The 14,616-nt window shown below is 42.1% G+C and overlaps 1 protein-coding gene across 1 annotated transcript in view; it reads left to right on the forward strand.

Annotated features, from left to right (window-relative positions):
* LOC126251888 (hemocytin) overlaps positions 1-14,616 on the forward strand; it is a 541,167-nt gene that overhangs the window by 292,993 nt on the left and 233,558 nt on the right. The window contains exon 41 of the mRNA XM_049952591.1: positions 1,223-1,479. Within this exon, the coding sequence (XP_049808548.1) occupies positions 1,223-1,479 (257 nt within the window). The remainder of the gene's footprint in view (positions 1-1,222; positions 1,480-14,616) is intronic.

Genomic DNA, 14,616 nt, shown 5'->3' on the forward strand with positions numbered 1-14,616 from the left:
TCCACAGTACATCGATGTTGTCGCCAGTGGTCGGCGGAAGGTGCACGTGCCCGTCGACCTGGGACCGGACCGCAGCGACGCACGGATGCATGCCAAGACCATAGGATCCTACGCAGTGCCGTAGGGGACCGCACCGCCATTTCCCAGCAAATTAGGGACACTGTTGCTCCTGGGGTATCGGCAAGGACCATTCGCAACCATCTCCATGAAGCTGGGCTACGGTCCCGCACACCGTTAGGCCGTCTTCCGCTCACGCCCCAACATCGTGTAGCCCGCCTCCAGTGGTGTCGCGACAGGTGTGAATGGAGGGACGAATGGAGACGTGTCGTCTTCAGCGATGAGAGTCGCTTCTGCCTTGGTGCCAATGATGGTCGTATGCGTGTTTGGCGCCGTGCAGGTGAGCGTCACAATCAGGACTGCATATGACCGAGGCACACAGGGCCAACACCCGGCATCATGGTGTGGGGAGCGATCTCCTACACTGGCCGTACACCACTGGTGATCGTCGAGGGGACACTGAATAGTGCACGGTACATCCAAACCGTCATCGAACCCATCGTTCTACCATTTCTAGACCGGCAAGGGAACTTGCTGTTCCAACAGGACAATGCACGTCCGCATGTATCCCGTGCCACCCAACGTGCTCTAGAAGGTGTAAGTCAACTACCCTGGCCAGCAAGATCTCCGGATCTGTCCCCCATTGAGCATGTTTGGGACTGGATGAAGTGTCGTCTCACGAGGTCTGCACGTCCAGCACGAACGCTGGTCCAACTGAGGCGCCAGGTGGAAATGGCATGGCAAGCCGTTCCACAGGACTATATCCAGCATCTCTACGATCGTCTCCATGGGAGAATAGCAGCCTGCATTGCTGCGAAAGGTGGATATACACTGTACTAGTGCCGACATTGTGCATGCTCTGTTGCCTGTATCTATGTGCCTGTGGTTCTGTCAGTGTGATCATGTGATGTATCTGACCCCAGGAATGTGTCAATAAAGTTTCCCCTTCCTGGGACAATGAATTCACGGTGTTCTTATTTCAATTTCCAGGAGTGTAGATGTAGATATAGGTACTATAATTCTCATCATTAATATGTTTTTGATGATATGTTCCTCTTGAAATGAATGCATCATGATAGCATTCAACTTAAAAAAAACATAATATAATGTTAAGCATTTATTGCAATTACTTTTCTTTTCTTTTTTTTTTTTTTTTTTTTTTTAGCCTGGAGAAACAGTTGAAGAGTCAAACTGCACAAAATGCCAATGTTTGAACAATGAGTACAAGTGTTTCACTGTGGATTGTGGGACAACACCATCTATTATTATTCCAACTAAAGAAAGAACTACAGTTACCCTGCCATCAGAAAACCAGCACAAAAATTACACAACTGTTTCCTTAGTGACAGATAAGACAAGCACTACTGCAGCTTTCACAACACCACCACTGACAGAGTCACCTCCAGTGTGTATTTCAAACAGGTTAGTGCTCAGTAATAATATAAATATTTCTGACTGACTGTAGCCATGAGTTTTTTTACATATGACCACAAACACACCATAGTCTTGTAGTCTTGGTAATAGCAAGTCCTTGGTGAAGTATAAATGATTTAAGGAGGGTAAGTAATTACCAAATTGTAAGATTAAATGTGACACTGGAAAGCATGTTCTGGATGTTTGTGGGGAGTTGTACATTGTGGACAGTGATTTTTGTGCTGCAACACATGTTAAATATAGTTACCAACTTTTTAGGAAAGCTGATCCAGTTGCTGTACAGACTTTTGTAAACCTTATCAAGGAACAAGGGTGGCAAGATGTTTATAGTGCTGATACAGTAGACGATAAATATAATGCTTTCCTCAAGACTTTTCTTGTGCTCTTTGAAAGTTGCTTTCCGTTAGAATGTTCAAAACAGGGTACTAGCACAAACAGGCAGCCTGGGTGGCTGACTAAAGGGATAAGAATATCTTGTAGAACAAAGTGGCAATTATATCAAAACATTAGAAACAGTCACAATCTAAATGCAGCAGCCCATTACAAACAGTATTGTAAGGTGCTTAAAAAAGTTATAAGGAAGGCAAAAAGTATGTGGTATGCAGATAGAATAGGTAAGTCTCAGGATAAAATTAAAACCATATGGTCAGTCGTAAAGGAAGTGGCTGGTCTGCAGAGACAGATCGAGAATATAGAATCAGTGTGTAGTGGGGATGTCCGTGTTACTGATAAGTCGCATATATGTACAGTACTTAATAATCACTTTCTGAATATAGCAGGTGAACTAAATAGAAACCTAGTCCCAACAGGGAATCATATAGCGCTCTTAGAAAAAAGTGTTCCGAGACTGTTACCTGAAATGCTCCTCCATGATACTGACAAGAGGGAGATTGAGTTCATAATTAAATCACTAAAGACCAAGAACTCTCATGGATATGACGGGGTATCTAGCAGAATACTGAAGTATTGTTCCACGTATGTTAGCTCAGTACTTAGCCATATCTGTAACTTTTCCTTTAGGAGTGGTCGGTTTCCTGACCGATTAAAGTACTCGGTAGTGAAGCCACTTTATAAAAAGGGAGACAGGGATAATGTTGACAATTATAGACCTATTTCTATGCCATCGGTGTTTGCTAAAGTTATCGAGAGGGTTGTATATACAAGGTTACTGCAGCATTTAAATTCACATAATTTGCTGTCAAATGTACAGTTTGGTTTTAGAAATGGCTTAACAACTGAAAATGCTATAGTCTGTTTTCTCTGTGAGGTTTTGGACGGATTAAATAAAAGGTTGCGAACATTAGGTGTTTTCTTTGATTTAACGAAGGCTTTTGACTGTGTGGACCACAAAATATTACTGCAGAAGTTGGAACATCATGGAGTAAGGGGAGTAGCTTACAATTGGTTTGCCTCCTACTTTAAGAACAGAAAGCAGAAGGTAATCCTCCGCAATATTGAGAGTGGTAATGATGTTCAGTCCCAATGGGGCACTGTTAAATGGGGCGTTCCCCAAGGGTCGGTGCTGGGGCCACTGCTGTTTCTTATTTATATAAATGATATGCCTTCTAGTATTACAGGTGATTCAAAAATATTTCTGTTTGCTGATGACACCACCTTGGTAGTGAAGGATCTTGTGTGTAATATTGAAACATTATCAAATAATGTAGTTCATGATATAAGTTCGTGGCTTGTGGAAAATAATTTGATGTTAAATCACAGTAAGACTCAGTTTTTACAGTTTCTAACTCACAATTCAACAAGAACTGACATTTTAATCAGACAGAATGGGCATGTTATAAGCGAGATGGAACAGTTCAAGTTCCTAGGCGTATGGATAGATAGTAAGCTGTTGTGGAAAGCCCATGTTCAGGATCTTGTTCAGAAACTAAATGCCGCTTTATTTACCATTAGAACAGTATCTGAAATAAGTGACATTTCAACATGAAAAGTAGTATACTTCGCATATTTTCATACGCTTATGTCATATGGTATTATTTTTTGGGGTAATTCTTCTGATTCAAAAAGGGTATTTTTAGCTCAAAAACGGGCTGTTCGAGCTATGTATGGTGTAAGTTCGAAAACCTCTTGTCGACCCCTATTCAATAGTCTGGGAATTTTGACATTGCCCTCACAGTATGTATTTTCTTTAATGTCGTTTGTTGTTAGCAATATTAGCTTATTCCCAAGAGTTAGCAGCTTTCACTCAGTTAATACTAGGCAGAAATCAAATCTGCATGTGGAATGCACTTCCTTGACTCTTGTGCAGAAAGGAGTGCAGTATTCTGCTGCATCCATTTTCAATAAGCTACCACAAGAACTCAAAAACCTTAGCAGTAGCCCAAACACTTTTAAGTCTAAACTGAAGAGTTTCCTCATGGCTCACTCCTTCTATTCTGTCGAGGAGCTCCTGGAAGAGCTAAAAAATTAAGCAAATTCCAGTGTTACATTCTTGATTTTCTTTATTTAAACTAACGACTTGTCGCCTGAATATGTTTCTTATATTTCATATCATCTGTTTCTACAATCGTGTTATAATTTCATGTATTGACTCGTTCCATGACCGTGGAGACTTCTCCTAAATGTGGTCCCACGGAACAATAAATAAATAAATAAAAATAAAAATAAAATGTGGAGGAGGGGATTTGGGAGGAGGGATGGGAGAAAGATAGAATAGAGGAAGAGAGAGACTGTGGGGAATGTGCTGGGTAGGGTATCAGACTGGTCTTGCTCATAGGTGTTCCATAGCAATATCACCAATTTGGCTAGGGCCAACACACTCTATCCTCATTCTTCCACAGCCTTAGTACCTTACCACTTCACCTGGTCCTTTTCAGCCCAATGTGCCACTGTAGAGAATGTTGACCTCCATCTCTCGAATAGCTCCATCTGAACCTCCGTCCATATCAAGCTAGCTAATCATTAACGGTACTTGCATTTTGATATCTGTCATCCCTTCCACACTAGGAAGTCTTTCTCGTGTAACGTGGCCACCTGCAGAAAATTACCTGCAGTGATGAGCAATCCATTGCACATAATGCTGAAGGCCTTACTAAGGCACCACAGAATCTCAGAATTACATAGATGGGCATTGTGCGTGCAACACATCCTTTGATCTCGTTTTTCTCCTGACTACAGTATCCACTAACTCCTTTCCCGTACTCATCTACATGTCTGTCTGATGACTCTAACTTCACTCAACCTGCTCTCCCCCCCCCCCCCCCCCCCGTCCCCCCTCTCTACAAGTCTCTCTCTTCCTTTGTTTGTCTCTGTCTCACAAACTGCTCCTCCACATAATTGGGCACTGTGCACAGAATACTCTTCCTGCAGCCAGAATGAGCTCACCCCAGTGCTTCATTCCTGTCCCATGCACTTGCTGTCATACACCCTTCCCAGACTAGCCCTCCCACTCCCCATCTTCTTTCTCCTCACTGTCTCTGCCTGATGCAAACTCTCACTTTGTTTGAAACACAGTGCTCGCACAATGTAACGGTTGCTTCATCAGGAAAGAGGGAAGGAGAGGGAAAGACGAAAGGATGTGGGTTTTAAGGGAGAGGGTAAGGAGTCATTCCAATCCCGGGAGTGGAAAGACTTTCCTTGGGGGAAAAAAGGACGGGTATACACTCGCACACACACACATATCCATCCGCACATACACAGACACAAGCAGACATTTGCAAAGGCAAAGAGTATGGGCAGAGATGTCAGTCGAGGTGGAAGTAGAGGCAAAGATGTTGTTGAAAGACAGGTGAGGTATGGGCGGCGGCAAATTGAAATTAGCGGAGATTGAGGCCTGGCGGATAACGAGAAGAGAGGATATACTGAAGGGCAAGTTCCCATCTCCGGAGTTCTGACAGGTTGGTGTTAGTGGGAAGTATCCAGATAACCCGGACAGTGTAACACTGTGCCAAGATGTGCTGGCCGTGCACCAAGGCATGTTTAGCCACAGGGTGATCCTCATTACCAACAAACACTGTCTGCCTGTGTTCATTCATGTTGCTTCAACAACATCTTTGCCTCTACTTCCGCCTCGACTGACATCTCTGCCCAAACTCTTTGCCTTTACAAATGTCTGCTTGGGTCTGTGTATGTGCAGATGGATATGTGTGTGTGTGTGTGTGTGTGCGAGTGTATACCCGTCCTTTTTTCCCCCAAGGTAAGTCTTTCCGCTCCCGGGATTGGAATGACTCCTTACCCTCTCCCTTTGTCTTCTTGTGTCTGTGTTTGTGCAGATGGATATGTGTGTGTGTGCGAGTGTATACCACCTCCTCTTCCTCAAAATCACCCTCTAAATAAACCTTCCAGGAATTTCTGACTTCCAGCCTTGCCTCTCAATCCATCTTAAAAAACCTTAATCCTACTCCCAACATCACCACTGCTGAAGCCCAGGCTATCCGTGATCTGAAGGCTGACCAATCCATCGTCATTCTTCTGGCGGACAAGGGTTCCACGACCATGGAACTTGATCGTCGGGAGTATGTGGCTGATGGACTGCGTCAGCTTTCAGACAACACCACATACAAAGTTTGCCAAGGTAATCCCATTCCCGATGTCCAGGCGGAGCTTCAAGGAATCCTCAGAACCTTAGGCCCCCTGCAAAACCTTTCACCTGACTCCATCAACCTCCTGACCCCACCAACACCCCGCACCCCTACCTTCTACATTCTTCCTAAAATTCACAAACCCAATCATCCCGGCCACCCCATTGTAGTTGGTTACCAAGCCACCACAGAACGTATCTCTGCCTACGTAGATGAACACCTTCAACCCATTACATGCAGTCTCCCATCCTTCATCAAAGACACCAACCAGTTTCTCGAACGCATGGAATCCTTACCCAATCTGTTACCCCCAGAAACCATCCTTGTAAACATTGATGCCACTTCGTTATACACAAATATTCTGCACGTCCAGGGCGTCGCTGTGATGGAGCACTTCCTTTCACGCCGATCACCTGCCACCCTACCTAAAACCTCTTTCCTCATTACCTTAGCCAGCTTCATCCTGACCCACAACTTCTTCACTTTTGAAGGCCAGACATACCAACAATTAAAGGGAACAGCCATGGGTATCAGGATGGCCTCCTCGTACGCCAACCTATTCATGGGTCACTTAGATTTAGCCTTCTTGGTTACCCAGGCCTGCCAACCCAAAGTTTGGTACAGATTTATTGATGACATCTTCATGATCTGGACTCACAGTGAAGAAGAACTCCAGAATTTCCTCTCCAACCTCAACTCCTTTGGTTCCATCAGATTCACCTGGTCCTACTCCAAATCCCACGCCACTTTCCTTGACGTTGACCTCCATCTGTCCAATGGCCAGCTTCACACGTCCGTCCACATCAAACCCACCAACAAGCAACAGTACCTCCATTATGACAGCTGCCACCCATTCCACATCAAACGGTCCCTTCCCTACAGCCTAGGTCTTTGTGGCAAACGAATCTGTTCCAGCCCGGAATCCCTGAACCATTACACCAACAACCTGACAACAGCTTTCGCATCCCGCAACTACCCTCCTGACCTGGTACATAAGCAAATAACCAGAGCCACTTCCTCATCCCCTCAAACCCAGAACCTCCCACAGAAGAACCACAAAAGTGCCCCACTGGTGACAGGATACTTTCCGGGACTGGATCAGACTCTGAATGTAGCTCTCCAGCAGGGCTACGACTTCCTCAAATCCTGCACTGAAATAAGATCCATCCTTCATTAAATCCTCCCCACTCCACCAAGAGTGTCTTTCCGCCATCCACCTAACCTTCGTAACCTGTTAGTTCATCCCTATGAAATTCCCAAACCACCTTCCCTACCCTCTGGCTCCTACCCTTGTAACCGCCCCCGTTGTAAAACCTGTCCCATGCACCCTCCCACCACCACCTACTCCAGTCCTGTAACCCGGAAGGTGTACACGATCAAAGGCAGAGCCATGTGTGAAAGCACCCACATGATTTACCAACTGACCTGCCTACACTGTGAAGCTTTCTATGTGGGAATGACCAGCAACAAACTGTCCATTCGCATGAATGGACACAGGCAGACAGTGTTTGTTGGTAATGAGGATCACCCTAACACCAACCTATCCGAACTCAGGAGATGGGAACTTGCTCTTCAGTATATCCTTTCTTCCCGTTACCCACCAGGCCTCAACCTCCACTAATTTCAAGTTGCCGCCACTCATACCTCACCTGTCATTCAGCAACATCTTTGCCTCTGCACTTCCGCCTCGACTGACATCTCTGCCCAAACTCTTTGTCTTTGAATATGTCTGCTTGTGTCTGTATATGTGTGGATGGATATGTGTGTGTGTGCGAGTGTATACCCGTCCTTTTTTCCCCCTAAGGTAAGTCTTTCCGCTCCCGGGATTGGAGTGACTCCTTACCCTCTCCCGTAAAACCCACATCCTTTCGTCTTTCCCTCTCCTTCCCTCTTTCCTGATGAGGCAACAGTTTGTTGCGAAAGCTTGAATTTTGTGTGTATGTTTGTGTTTGTTTGTGTGTCTATCGATGTACCAGCGCTTTCGTTTGGTAAGTCACATCATCTTTGTATATATAATAGAGGGAAACATTCCACGTAGGAAAAATATATCTAAAAACAAAGATGATGTGACTTACCAAATGAAAGTGCTGGCAGGTCGAAAGACACACAAACAAACACAAACATACACACAAAATTCAAGCTTTCGCAACAAACTGTTGCCTCATCAGGAAAGAGGGAAGGAGAGGGAAAGACGAAAGGATGTGGGTTTTAAGGGAGAGGGTAAGGAGTCATTCCAATCCCGGGAGCGGAAAGACTTACCTTAGGGGGGAAAAAGGACGGGTATACACTCGCGCACACACACACATATCCATCCACACATATACAGACACAAGCAGACATATTTAAAATATATCTGTGTGTGTGTGTGTGTGTGTGTGTGTGTGTGTGTGTGCACTCAATAGCTCTCAAGAAAGATTTGGCCAAAAGCTACCATCTTTCTCAGTATTTTTTGTGCCTATTGATGAACTCGGCTTGTCAACTATTTGATGAGTTGTAACATTATAATTTTAATGACATACCATATTATCATAATCAGTACTTTCTCACTGTGTCTTGCTTGCTGAGAATTATTTACAGTTGGGCAGTGCATATACCTTCATTATATTAGCAATTATGTAACTCATTTTCATTGTTTGTGTCCTCTAATAACTGCATGATTAGTTCCCTAACTTTTATTTCTGTGCTGAGAATGCTGGACACAGTGTGCAATCCTCAAGCAGTCCATGAGTTGTGCCACATCAGCTGAACATGCCGTGGTCCACTGCTCAAAGGTCTGCGGACAATTGTGAAATGATATCTGTAGTGCAGTTCCAGGCTGTCATGCATGCAGATGGTCATCACATTGAGCAGCATTTGTAACCTGAAACGTAAACTTTGTTTGCAGCTATCAGATGTTACCCTCTCAAGCTGGTATTAAAATGTGTTTCCTTCAGTGTTTTATTCATTGCCTCCCCTGCATATGTTCTTACAAATGTTTTCATGAAGTTTCATTAGCCTATGATCACTCGTTTTTCATGGGGGTCCTTCTCAAGTAGCAAAAATTTAATTATAACCACCCTGTAAAGAAATTTGAATGTAAAAGAGTTTCAAGTAAGAGAAGATATTCAACATCACTAATAAAAAATAAAATCGACATTCCAAGACAGACTGGTAAAAGCAGCCCAGTCATCCAAGGTCAACTCTCTCACACTCACACTGGTCATACCAGACTTGAGAGTCCATTACCACAGCAAAATATTTTCGCCATCTGTCCCTGTCTTGGGCTATTTCCTTCCATTCACCTTCAATACCTAAGCTCCTCAAATCAGCCTTCACATTGTCCTCCCATCTACGCCTCGGTCTCCCCACAGGACGTTTTCCCTCTAAGTGCCCTACCAGTACTCTGCGCGCTGCCCTGCTCTCATCCATTTGAGCTACATGCCCCGTCCATCGCAGCCTACGTGATTTAATAATACTGATTATGTCAGGGCTTGAATAGAGTTCATGAACCTCTTTGTTTGCAGTTTTTGCCACTCTCCGCTAATGTCATCCCATTTTGTTCCGAAAATTTTCCTCAAAATTTTGTTTTCAAGTACTCGAAATTGCTTTTCATTTTGCACAGTTAGAGAGCAAGTCTCACACCCATACAGCATAACTGGTATAATAGTAGTTTTGTATATTCTAATCTTTAAATTCCTAGACAATATCCATGATGAAAGTAATCTATTCAGTGAGAAGTAGCACGCATTTCCCGCCCATAATCTCTTCTTCAGTTCGGATTCAATCTCATTTCTCGAAGTGATGTCCACGCCTAGATACTTAAATGTTTTCGCTTTTTCAAACTGCATGTCTCCAACTCTTAACATTTCCTGATCTACTGCTGTTGGCATTCTAGTGGTAACCAGGTATTTAGTTTTGTCTTCACCTATCCTTAGACCTACATGTTCACTAGCCTTGGTTAATGCATTTGCATTTTCTGTTACAGATTCTTTCCTATCTCTAATGATGTTTAGATCATCTGCATACCTTAATATTTCCATTTAACTCCACACCCTATGAATTATCTGCTGCCATTCATACAGTATATTCTAGGACTAAATTAAAAAGTAGCGGAGACTGGGCATCTCCCTGCTTAAGTCCGTTCTTTATTACAAATTCTTCTGACTCCAATTTCCCCATGTGTACTCTACGTTTTGTGTTTTTCAAACTCGCTTCTATAAGTCTAACATACTTCTTTGGTGTTCCAAGTTCCAAAAGAATTCTGTACAATTTTGATTGCAATACTGAATCATATGCTTTTGTAAAATCTATAAAAAGATTATGATCTGGTTTATTGAATTCCCACTTCTTTTCCAAAATTTGACGCAGGGTGAATATTTGGTCTATAGTTGATCTGTTCCTCTGAAAGCCAGCATGGAAATCCCCCACAATTTCATCTACATATGGAGTAAGCCTGCTTAGCAGAATATTCGAGAAAATTTTGGAACATACTGGTAATAGTGATATCCCTCTATAATTACTACAATCCATTTTGTCGCCCTTCTTAAAAACTGGGATCAGAATCGACTCCTGCCACTCTTCAGGTATCATCTCTGAGTTCCATACTTTAATTATCACTTTGTGAACTACTTCCACCAATTTCTGTCCCCCATTTTTAACTAATTCTGCAGTTATGCAATCTGATCCTGGTGCTTTATGGTTTTTCAATTTGTTGATTGCATCTCTTAGTTCCTTTAATGTTGGCTCAGGTATCTGGGGTTCCGCTGTATGTGTTTCATATGCCTGCTCATTTCCTGTTTCCTGGTGTACATTTAATAGATGCTCAAAATACGCCCTCCATTTACTTAATATAACACTGGGGTCTGTCAGTATCCCCCCGGCATCCCCTCGAAGTGCATTTGTCCTAGCCTTGAACCCCTTCCTATACCCATTTATGTCTAGGTAAAGTTCCCTAATGTTTCTTGTTTTACTGTTTGTTTCCATTTTTTTAATTTGATTGTTCAAATAATCCCTCTTCTTTGCCCGTAGCCTGCGACCAAGTTCCCTTCTCATGTTCAAGAACTCCTCTCGTTTTCTGTCTGCCATTCTACCCCAATCTAATTGCGCTTTTCTCCTTTCGTCTACCTATTTCTTACATTCCTCATAAAACCACGGTTTCCTCCTGTTCTTCTTAATTGTACTTATTGTGACCTTCGCTGCCTCTTTGATATTATTCCTCACAGTGATCCACTGTTTATTTACATCCTTGTCTTGATCTTCGTGTGTCTTGAGAGCATCAAATCTATTTGAAATTACTATCATGTACCTTCTTCTAAAGTTTTCATCATTTAGCTTGTCTGTGTTGAACCAAACAAGTTCTGCGTTGTGACACCTTGATGTTGCTGTAGATAGCCATTGGTGAATTTTGACAACTACAAGAAAATGATCAGAATCGCAGTCTGCTCCCCTGAAAGTCCTAACATTTTCTATACTAGTGTGCTGTCTCCAATCTACAAGAACATGATCAATTTGGTTTCGAGTGTGTCCACCTGGAGAGACCCAAGTTGCTTTATGAATGTCCTTCCTTTTGAAATATGTGCTCTCAACAATCATGTCTTTTGAAACAGCAAAATTAACTACCCTTGTGCCATTATCATTCGAAATGTTATGCAAACTTTCTTTCCCAATTGTAGGCCGGAATGATTCCTCCTTCCCTATCTTCGCATTAAAATCACCTATGATTAATTTTGTATTGTACGAGGAGAACTCATCCCACAGTTGATCTCGTTCTTCATAAAAGCCGTCTTTAACAACCCCTTCGGTGTCAGTTGGTGCATGTACATTAATTACTACTAGTCTATTCCAGCTGCTGGACAACACTATAACTGATAGTAGGTTGCTCATGAACCTTATATCTCTGATTGCGTGAAGCACTTTTCTCTGTACTGCGAAACCTGTTCCGAAACTGTGAGCTTCCGCACCTCCATAGAAAAATGTATAGTTACCCCTCTTTATGCTACCCTCCCCCTGCCACTGAGTTTCTTGGATAGCTGTAATGTCTACATCATATCTATCTAATTGGTCTAATACTGTCTGGTGGCCTGTTCAAACTTTTAACGTTCCATGTTCCCAACCTGAAAGTTCCTTTCGGCCTGAATCTCTTCGAAGTAGGTTCCACGCAGAGATCCGAATGGGAACCAAGTTTACCTCTGGAATATTTTACTTCAAAGGGACCCATGCCCATTAATGTTGCTGATTCTTGATGAATAGATTTGACAGTAAGAGAAGAAGAAACAGGGATGGTTCATCATGCCATCACCTTCGCCTCAACTCTCTAAAAATCTTAATTAAACTACCACCCTTGGTGTGGCCGATGCCGTGAAAATAATTTCAAAGAAACCCATACAGCTGGTTTGCTGAAAATGCATTTTATACTGTCACAGAATTTTTTGACATACAGATTGTGAACATATGTTAACATTCAAAATAACTAAATGTCTGTAATTATGTGTGTATTTAAGTATATCCTTAATTACCCATGAGAGATGAAGCCTAAACTGATGTAAATATTGTCAGTGGTGAATGAAGGCGTGTAGGTACTTCTGCCGATCCAGGTACATGTGAACTGGAGTTGTGTATGAACTTATGAAAGTCACACTTGGCAGCTAATTATGTACATCGACAGCTGCCACATCAAGTTAGGGTTGTAAGACTTGTAAGAACTAGATATTTAATGCATTGGATTGCAGAAATATGAAAGCATGATGAACAGCAGACTGAATGGTGGATAACTGGGATATGGTATTACAGAAGAGTCATAGAGACAGTAGTTTGGGACTTACTTTACTGTATTAGCAAGACATTTTTTAGTTGAAACATCACTGAGGATCCCATATTTAACCACTATGAAGCTGCAATAGTAGATCAATTTTTGTGATATACCATTTACTGCTGGCTGCAGTAAGGCATATTCTGCAAAGAGGACCATCTTATTTTCCTGTGTCTAATAAAGACGGAATTGATAACCGTATAGAAACGGTAGCTTGCTACTCACGTCATAGGGGACACATTGACCTGCAGAGAGGAAGAATGAAAAAGACTGTTAATATATTGAAGCTTTCAGACGAAGTCCTTTTTGTGAAGCAGAAAACACACACACATTCTCACAAGCACAACTCCCACACTCACAGCAGTTGTTTCAAGGGGTTGGAGTCCATATGGGATTGGAGATTCATAATCCTCATTGATGGGTAATAATTTTGTGTAGCAAAATTAGGACTATTTCATGTGTAAAGATCTCTTGGAGCTTATTCTTGTTATATGCCTGCATCTGTCAGTGAGGAAGTGGGATGGTGTGCTCCATCATCCTGCCAGTATCCTTAGTGCTGATTGGTGCCGTCATCTCACAGGGCAAGTAATCTTTCACAATGTGTGGATACAATATCCACTAGTTATGGTATAATTCTAGAGATGATATTTGCATGTTTATCATAGTAAATAGTTTTTTGAGTAGTGAAAAACTGAGTTATTGGAACAGCTTGCATAGACATCTGGTGTATATATATATATATATATATATATATATATATATATATAAAAAAACAAAGACGATGTGACTTACCAAATGAAAGTGCTGGCAGGTCGACAGACACACAAACGAACACAAACATACACACAAAATTGAATTTTGTGTGTATGTTTGTGTTCGTTTGTGTGTCTGTCGACCTGCCAGCACTTTCATTTGGTAAGTCACATCGTCTTTGTTTTTAGATATATTTTTCCTACGTGGAATGTTTCCCTCTATTATAACTATATATATATATATATATATATATATATATATAGAAGCAGCTCTTGATGCAAGGCAAGCCACATGTTTGCCTGTAGAAAGCGCATCTCTCTGGTGATTATTCACTCCACATGTGGTAGATAGTAGCACTGAATAGTATCATGCATTGAAGCAGCAATGCGAAACAGTTGTTTAGTGTAATTCACACTGATGGTGCTTGAACCAAAACAATTATTTCCTGTATTAGCCTTACTTACTATCTGAAAAAAGGTACATTACAAAGAACTGAAGGGTGACCTTTCATTACACAGTAGTTAGAATTAGGGGTACCAAGAAGGCTCTAAGCTGTTCAATTGCATATGGTAACAATCTCGATGGACTGCTTTATGAGGAACAAAAATGAGTGGCACAGTCACCAATCCAAATTGCAGATAGTATGCTGAGTGAAAGTCAGCTACTCTCTGGACCAGATGTGTAGATAACTGCTACGAAATGACAGAATTAGCTGGGTCTTTGATGGCATTTGCTCATCAGGTGACATGCCGATGTTTGTTCCAGGCTCTAAAATTTAGAAGCACTAAGACATGACTTGGGTGTAACGGATTGAGATGAATTTGATAATGGCTTCAGCCCATGGACCATGCCCAACTACTTCTGTGCCTGCAACCTGCTATATCGAGATTGCTTGAATTGATTACAACATGAATCTTACAATGCTTAAATTGATTATAATATCAATCTTACAAACCCAACTACTTCTAAGAAAGATAGATTAGTATAGTTGATCAAGAAATTAAATAATCTCAAATGGAATGTATTAGGGTTAAAAGAAGTGGAAAA

The sequence above is a fragment of the Schistocerca nitens genome, chromosome 4, assembly GCF_023898315.1.
Source record: "Schistocerca nitens isolate TAMUIC-IGC-003100 chromosome 4, iqSchNite1.1, whole genome shotgun sequence".
NCBI classification, from domain to species: Eukaryota; Metazoa; Arthropoda; class Insecta; order Orthoptera; family Acrididae; genus Schistocerca; species Schistocerca nitens.